The sequence below is a fragment of the Aethalodelphis obliquidens genome, unplaced genomic scaffold, assembly GCF_003676395.1.
Source record: "Aethalodelphis obliquidens isolate GAN/ISIS:26980383/991018 unplaced genomic scaffold, ASM367639v1 scaffold2, whole genome shotgun sequence".
In the NCBI taxonomy this organism is placed as follows: Eukaryota; Metazoa; Chordata; class Mammalia; order Artiodactyla; family Delphinidae; genus Aethalodelphis; species Aethalodelphis obliquidens.
In genome coordinates, this window is record NW_020837946.1 from 34,478,929 (window position 1) to 34,488,021 (window position 9,093).

At 44.4% G+C, this 9,093-nt stretch overlaps 1 protein-coding gene across 1 annotated transcript; it reads right to left on the minus strand.

Moving 5' to 3' along the window:
- Positions 1-5,564: 5,564 nt before the first annotated feature.
- LOC113625364 (synaptophysin-like protein 1) lies at positions 5,565-6,883 on the minus strand. The gene is given in 3 exon segments (XM_027115856.1): positions 5,565-5,901; positions 5,903-6,383; positions 6,829-6,883. Coding segments are annotated over 3 exon segments (759 nt in total). The 3' UTR covers positions 5,565-5,678.
- Between the last annotated feature and the right edge of the window lie 2,210 nt (positions 6,884-9,093).

A 9,093-nucleotide genomic window follows, 5' to 3' on the forward strand; every position in this document is an offset into this window, starting at 1 on the left:
CCTTGTTTTTTTGTTTGTTTGTTTGTTTGTTTTGCCTCTGCCCCTGGCAGTGGAAGCATGGAGTCCTAACCACTGGACTTCCAGGGAATTCCTTCACTCTGCTCCTTAAAACAGAGCAGCCAGTGATCACAAAGAGCACACGATTCCCATTTACAGGAGCGCGGATACTGCCAACGAAAAGCATAAATCATGGTGTTTCAAAGTATTTATAGGAGTAAGTCCTTCAGAGTCAATATAAAACACAAGCATTTACTGGAGAAGATCACTTTTAGAGTACTAAAGTCAGATTACGGTATTAGAGTTGGAAGATATAAGTACTATGGATTAGGGAACCAAATACATTCATTGCTGGGAAACTGGAAACTGACCTTGAATGGCTTTAAAGAAGTGTTTTTCAAACACGTTTCAGCAGGGAAAGTTTTGCTTGAGTGGTATCTTGTGAAGTGTAAACAAATTATTAAGACAGTTACTGCTTATCCTGGAGGGCTATGGGTGAGGCCTGAAGTCCTCTGGTTTTCTCTCCTTCGGAAACCCTCAGGGCTCTGGGGAGCTGAGTGTAAAGATCCCTCATGGCAGAGGGAACAAAGGTTGTTCACAGTAGGAAGGTAGGAGGTTGTCTGCCAAGTTTTTCTGATTCTCAGATCTCGTTCAAGACAACAGGAAAAAAGCAACCACTGCCTTTTTTTTTTTTTTTTAATTTCTTTCCTTTTAAATGGGTTGTTCCGGTGGGTGAGAGAAATGCCACATCTATTGACCCAGGTGCTTGTATGTTTGTTATAAAAAAGGTCTTATGAGTTACATCAAAGAATCCCTGTCACCCAGGGAAAGAATTCACATTGGAAATGACACCCCTCCCCAACAATTCAAACAAACTTATTTCTGGGAAAAAAAAATGTAACCAGTCTTGCCTGCTGATGTAAATGGAAAAGTACTTGCCACTACTTCTGTGTCCCTGGGGTGCTGCCTTCTGTTGCGAGCTCCTCAAAACCTGAAGATGGACAACTGGCAAGCAGACCAACAGAGGGTGCTTTTAGGAACCCTAGGTTGGTCATTAAATGACCTTAGGTTGGTCATTATATGTCTATGTTCCAGGCCCTCCATTCTCAACCTCTTTGACTGTGAGGTCCCTTCCCTGCCTCTCCCAGCTCCAATCTTCCAGCCTCTGTGGAGCCAGGTGGCTGCTGGGCTTGTGGGAAGCTGAGTGCCAGTGAGGCCTGGGCTGTGTGTGGGGAGAGGTTCCAGGCTGGGGGAAGAACCTGGAAATCTGCACTTTGAGAACTGTGAATCTGGAGGAGAGTTTGGTCCTTTGGGGTGCAGGTGTGCCACATGGGCCATCCAAGCCCTTCCTTCCCAATGGTCTGGGCAAGTATGAGGGGAGTCAGGGGAGCTGTAAGGCTGTGAGTCTTCCTCAGTTTCCTTAGAAGGGCGCTGGCAGGCTTCCTGCTTCTGCCCTGCCAGCCCACCGGGTGAATCAGGATCACTTTGGCTTCTATAGCCTGGTGCTTCTTAGGGTACTCCAGTAACTAGGTTGGAGCCCAGTAAGCTGACAAATATATTCAAGGGGGCCTGTTGCAGATTGAGCTGCATGAATTTCCCAATGTGATCTTATTTGGAAACTGGGTCTTTATAGATGCAGTCAAATTAAGGTGAAGTCACACGGGATTAGAGTGGGCCCTATAAGGGCCCTTATAAGGAGAGGGAGATTTGGAGACAGACAGACATACACGGAGGGAAGATAGACATGGAGGCAGAGATTGCAGTGATGTGTCTATAAACAGGGAATACCAAGCATTGCTGACAACCACCGCAAGCTAGCGAGAGGCAAGGGATACTCCTTCCCTGAGCATTCAGAGGAAGTATGGCCCTGTTGACACTTTGATTTCAGACTTCCAGCCTTCAGAACAGTGAGAGGATACATTTCTGTTGTTTTAAACCAGCCAGCGTGTGGTAATTTGTTAGCACAGCCCTTGGCAACTCATACAGACCCAAGAGTTAGAGGGACAATTATTCAAAATAGAGCACACTCAGCAAAAGGGAGCTGTCGGAGGTGACAACTATCAATTTGAATTAAAAAAAAAAAAAAAGATCCTTGAAGTGCAGCCCTCATTAGGGCTGCCCCTTCCATCAGAGGCCCAGAGTGCAAGGGCCTGGGAGGCAGAATGATTTCAAAGGAGGGGCTGCTGCTGCCTTGTGCCCGCACTGCGGGCTCCACTTCCTGTCCAACTGGTTAGGTGAGGGCCTTTGGCTGGTCCAAGCTGCACAGCCTCCACCTGCCTGCTGAGTGTACCAGCTGGGGCGTGGCTGCCTCTGCCTGTTGTTGAGGGATGGAGCCACCTGGAGCTGTGCTGGCCACCAAGCAGAGAACAGCCTGGGGCGGGACAATGGTAGACAGCCCCCTCCAGGGCAATGCCCAGCAGAGGCATCGGGCCCAACTTCTGCCCAGCAGAGCTGACGGGGTGGGACCCTGAAGGCAGTCCCAGCGGCTCCTGAAGGCAGGTCATAGCCCCAGTGGGCCTGGAAGCTTCTAGAGCATCTAGCCAAAGGGGATTATTCTAGAGCATCTAGCCAAAGGGGGTTATTCTAGAGCATCTAGCCAAAGGGGGTTATTCTAGAGCATCTAGCCAAAGGGGGTTATTCTAGAGCATCTAGCCAAAGGGGATTATTCTAGAGCATCTAGCCAAAGGGGGTTATTCTAGAGCATCTAGCCAAAGGGGATTATTCTAGAGCATCTAGCCAAAGGGGATTATTCTGGAGCCTTAAGGATTTGGACATCTCTGGACCCGCCATCCTTTTCTTCTTTCCTATTTCTTCCTTTTGCAATGGAAATGTCTATTCTACGCCTGTCCCACCATTGTATTTTGAAAGCACATAGCATGTTTTATTTTCTGTGTAGCAGTTTGCCTGCATGAAAGAAGGACATGAATTCTGTGGGGCAGGGGTGGAATGCTATGGTCTGAATGTTTGTGTCCCCTCAAATTCATATGTTGAATCCTAACCCGCAAGATGATGGTATTAGGAGGTGTGGGGCTTTTGGAGGTGATGAGGTCATGAGGGCAGAGCCCTCATATAGTGCCCTTATAAAAGGGACCCCAGAGAGCTCCCTTGCTCCTTCTACCAAGTGAGGGCACAGTTAGAAGACAGCAGTCTATGAACCAGGCAGCAGGTGCTCACTGGACACCAACTCTCTGGTGCCTTGACCTTGGACTTCTCGCCTCCAGAACTATAAGAAATAAATGCTTGTTGTTTGTAAGCCACCTGGTAGTATTTTGTTATAGTACCCAATGGACTAAGACAACCCCTGCCCCCAAGACTTTCTCAAGAGAAAAACCAACCAACCAACTAACAAACAATTCAATCGATGGAGGAAGACTGGGGAGATGTGTCTACAAGCCAGGGAACACCAAGGAAGACACACTCTGTGAGCTGAAGAGAGATCTGAGTCTAGAGATTGGAAATTCTCCTCAAGTTCCAGGCTGGATTGAAGAGAAAGACACCCATCTGACATCTCCTGACACCATTTTCCTACTCCAAGGATACAAAGAATTTCTTACAAGGTACTAGGTTGAAAGATCAAGTTTTCTATGAAGGAAAAAAATTCAGCCTGGTGTCAAACTTCTCGCTGCCACGTGGACGATAGAGGGTGGGAGACTAGCCGCTGCAGGTTTGGTTTCTGAGAGGAGAGAAGGGCAATAGATACCCTGTGGGTGGAGCTAAGTATTCCTGCCAGGGTAACAACCACCTTACCACCTGAGAAGGATCAAACAGAAAACAACCCCATTGAGAAATGTGAAGAGGAGAGGAAGCCTGAATTATATAAATATGTGACATTATATTATTTGTTATATATGTATAAATAAATAGAAAAATTAAACATTTTAGATAATTATATAGAAATGAAATAACTATTACTACTTAAAAATAATGACTAGCAGATTGGATTAGAAAAATACCCCCCCTCCCCCCCCAAAATATATATACATATACTAAGAAACATGTTTAAAGTGAAAAAGAAAGGATGAAACGTAGATGGGTCAAAGACATAACAGGCAAGTGTAAACAACAAGACAACTTATTATGGAAGAGAATGGCAAAGATTAAAGCTCTATCACTGAACAAAGCACCAGGAACAAATGTATTTACAGATGAATTTTACATAATTATTAAGATAACGCCAATGTTATTTAAACTCTCCCAGGTCGTATACAATAGAAATTATCCCCAATTCATCTTATAAACCTAGCAAAATGTTAACAACGAAACCCAACTCAGACAGTACAAAAAATTGTAGAATAGTTCTGCTTATGAATGTAGACACAAAAATTCTAAATAAAATATTAGTAAATAGGATCCAGCAATGCACTAAGGGATAATACGCAAAGTAAGGCTTGTTTCTGGGACACACGTGCAGTTCAATATCAGAAATTTATCACATTTTAAAATTTAACTTAGTTTGTTACATCAAGAAAATAAAGGATCAAAATTAATCAAATTGTTAAATGCTGTTAAGTTACTTGATAAAGTTCAGCAGACATTCCTAAGAAATACTCTAACTCAAAGAGAACAGGAAGAAACTAGTGAATAAGTGTATTTACAAAAAACAATAATTAATATTATCCTTATAGGCAAAAATAAAAAAATTCAATTAAAATCAAGGATTAGCTAGGGATGCCCTTTCTTACCATATTTGGATAACACTGCCTTGGAGGTTATAACAGATATAGTAAAATAACAGAAAAATGAGATAACTTGTATAAGTTGATATAAACATTGGAAGAGAAGAAAACTTGATTTAGTGATTGGATATAATATAAATATTGAAAAACTAATAGTTTTTGCTATTATGTAAATACACACTTAAAAATGGAAGTGGAAGGACTTCCCTGGTGGTGCGGTGGATAAGAATCTGCCTAACAATGCAGGGGACACGGGTTCGAGCCTTGGTCCGGGAAGATCCCACATGGCATGGAGCAACTAAGCCTGTGTGCCACAACTACTGAGCCTGTGTGCCGCAACTATTGAAGCCCTTGTGCTTACAGCCCGTGCTCCGCAACAAGAGAAGCCACTGCACTGAGAAGCCCACGCACCGCAATGAAGAGTAGCCCCCGCTCACCACAGCTAGAGAAAAACCGCGTATAGCAACAAAGACCCATCGCAGCCAAAAAATAAAAAATAAAAATCTTAAAAAATAATAATAGGGCTTCCCTGGTGGCGCAGTGGTTGAGAGTCCGCTTGCCGATGCAGGGGACACGGGTTCGTGCCCCGGTCCGGGAAGATCCTGTATGCCGCGGAGCGGCTGGGCCCGTGAGCCATGGCCACTGAGCCTGCGCATCCGGAGCCTGTGCTCCGCAACGGGAGAGGCCACAACAGTGAGAGGCTCGTGTACCGCAAAAAAAAAAAAAAAAGGACTTACATTATGGCTGGAGTAGAATGGTAGAGAGAAATGGAAAAAAAGAAAAATGAGTTTTGCGTAGGACCTCCAAGAGACACTCACTCTCCATTTATTTTTCTCATTTCAGAGAAAGAAACCTTTTTTTTTTTTTTTTTTTTTTTTTTAAACCCACCAATTTATTGAAAAAGCCATTACTTTTATTAGAAACAAAAAATGCTTCTCAAGATGTTGGCAACAGGTCATAGTATAGACATCTATTTCAAACAGTGTACTGTACTTCTCCCTTCAATTATATTCCAGTTGGAGGAGGAATACCTCCTTGGCTATGGGAAGTAGAAGTATTTGAGGGACTGTGTAAGCTGGTCTCCTTGTACACAAACCATGCATTTCCTCCCCAAAGTATCATATTCAGAAAGCCAAAGATCACAGATACATTTAGGGATCCCATACTAGTCACAGAGCCAAAATGACATATCACTCTCTGTTGAATACAAGGCAGAAGTTCCTGGACTATTGCGACCGGTAGCTGTTTTAATATCTGTAAGAGCTTTAGCCCAGGCTGAAGTGCTCACCAACCACAAAAAAGTGGCAACAAGAGTAACAACAAAGTCAATCATGGGAAGTTTTCGACTATCACGATACAGGTTCGTGTAACCAACATAGAGCAGAAGAGCAGCAATGCAGTACAGGAAGACAAAGACTGCAAAAGTAACATAGAATTCTGCAGCAGAAGAGTAATCTCCAATAAGGACATGACTTTTCCAATCTACATCACACACATTTACACCTTGAGGTGTCTGAAATGATGCTTCATTCAACCTGAATGGATAACCAAAAGTAGCTGTAATCGTTTTATTGTCAGATTTATTAGTTAGACAAGCCACTTGAATTTCTGTTTTGCCCTTAAAACCTCCACAGGTGGCAAAAGCAAAGATAGAAGCAATCCACTCGAGGACCTTGATGAAGCCGAGCGGCTCCTTGAGCCGAAAGAAACCTTTTTACTCATCATAAGATGATATACTGACTTATGTAAACCACCATGGGGTAATTTACCCCAGTGATTCTCAACTGTGTGAAGTTTTTAAAAATACAAATACTCTGATTGCACGCCAGCCTAATTAAACCAGAATCTCTGGGATGCAATCACTCCATCACTTTTCAAAACTCCTCAGCTGATTCAGATGTATGGCCAAGTTTGGAAGCCATGAGTTTATGCCCTTGTTTTGACCATCTCTCCCACGCTAGAGTCTGTATTGATGACACGGCAGATGTGTTAGCACTAGATGCTCATCTCACTGGTTGGGAATAGGGTCCAGGCTTCATCAGTCCAATTTAGTCTCTTGGAAGAGTGCTTGGTGTACAGAGTAAAAGTGGACCCTGGGTTCACTGTGCAGTTTTGTTTTTTGTGTCCTCCAGTCCCCCTCCCCCATTAAGCTTACTTCCTCTTAATGTTATCTCGCTCTCCTTTTTCCTCTCAAATTTTCCAGTGTTCATTGCTCTCCTGTCTTACCCTTATGCCTCCTCCAGGAAATAGAGGCAAGAGTTCCCATCACCACCCAGCCCATCCCTACTCATCTATAGCTGCAGTCAGCCTCATCCCCATTCCAGGCCGGGAGGGTGAGGAATCCCCCCACCTCCTCCCCTGTGCTCTGGATCCCATCTATTCTTTCTTTTTTTTAATGTTTTATTTTTTATTATTTAAAATTTTTAAAAAATTATTATTATATTTATTTATTTATTTATTTACATCTTTATTGGAGTATAATTGCTTTACAATGGTGTGTTAATTTCTGCTGGTGGCGCAGTGGTTGAGAGTCCGCCTACCGATGCAGGGGACGCGGGTTCGTGCCCCGGTCCGGGAGGATCCCACATGCCGCGGAGCGGCTGGGCCCGTGAGCTATGGCAGCTGAGCCTGCGCGTCCGGAGCCTGTGCTCCGCAACGGGAGAGGCCACACAGTGAGAGGCCCGCGTACCGCAAAAAAAAAAACAAACCTTGCTTCACATCTATTCTTGTCTCCCCATGGACTCGCTCCATTATCAATTGCCTTCTTAAGCTCTTCCTTTCTAGGGTCTCATTTCCCTAAATACCCTTGAATTTGAAAGTAAAGTTCAAGTGTTTGTTGTGCTAAAAAATATCCCCAAATCATTGTCTCTCTTCACCTAATAGCCCATCTTTCTCCCCTTCTTAGTCAAGTTTCTTCAAAAGCTGTCCAAGACTTCCTGGCCCTCCAGTCACTCCTGTCTGTACCTCACCATCTGTACCTCGCCTTCTAGCCCCACGTCCCTGCTGACAATGCTCTGGGAGCAATCTAATGGCTCTGGGCCACTCCCTGGCGTTTCATACTGTTGCACTTCTACCATCTTGGAACTTTCTCGTCTAGTTGCTCCTCTTGGTCTCCTTTGTGAGGGTGTCTTTCTTGCCCATTTCCCTGTCTGTTGTTCTACAGTGTCCTGCACTTAGAAGCTCTTCTCTGGTTCCTGCTACATTCCAGACAACCAGGGCTGAAAACTTGCCTTCACCACTAACTGGCCCTCATGACATTGACAATTTATTTAACCCTCTTGCCTCTGTTTCTGCTTTTTTCAGTATGAGTGATACTCAAGCCTATCTCAGTGTTGTTTTGGGGACTGAATATGATAACATATGTAAACTACTTTGAACAGTGCCTCACGTTCAATAAATGTTAGCTATTTTTATTATCATTTTTAGTATTTATGTTGATAAAGTTGAATAAACTATAGCTCCGGGTGAGACCTCTCCTCTGAATAACAGACCTGTCGACATAGATACCTGTGGACAATCCCTCTCAGGTGTCCCATAATTAGTGCAATGCAATGCGTCCAAAGCTAAACTCACTCCTTTTCCCTCCTCTGCTTCTCCTCTTCCTAATCTGTGAACAGCATCACCCAGGGACCTAACAGAAAAACTTGGGAATCATGCTAGACAACTCCGACACCACATTCAATTAGTGAGCAAATTTACATTTTAGGTCAAGGTGACCTAAAATGCTCAGTCATGTAGCATGGTTTGAGGTCTCACTCAGCCCTTCCAGGGGAATAACTCTTCTAGTGTATGTTGACCTAACTCTTCTGCCAGGACAGTGTATCACCTCTTTGTGTTAAAGGCATTGTTGCCTCGCTCCCACTCTGAGATCTCCTGCTCAAAAGCAAAGGAAGTAGCTGTACAGCAATAGAGAGCATGGCCCTGAGAGATTGGCACACAGGACAGATATACTCTGATGGGAAGAAAGTCCATGGGAAAGATCTAGAGCTTGGGACGTTGCAGGAGAGCAGGCCTGGAGGCTGTGTGAGCGCGATGGACACCTGGAGAGAGGAGAGGGGACATATGGACAGGAAGTGGAGGCCCTGCACTCTTTCCAGAAGTGCTGGGGCCAACACAAAGGATACTGGATCTTCTTGGTCTCGGGGTTGTATCTTGACACCATGACGGTGCAGGCACCGCAGCCTCCTCCCCTGCAACCATACTTCATGCCTGTGAGGTGGACCGGAAGGAAGGGAGTCAAAGAAAAGAGGGGCCCAGGCCGCTCTGCTTTCCACTGGTTTCTTCTTCGGATACTGATAACAAGTAAGTAGTTTTCTGGAGTCTCCCACCAAGATTTCCTGCTTAGAGAGTTGTTCTACTTTTTTGCATATAAATGAGCTAACTGATGAAAGGGGAGAAGAAATCCCTACAGACCCACACT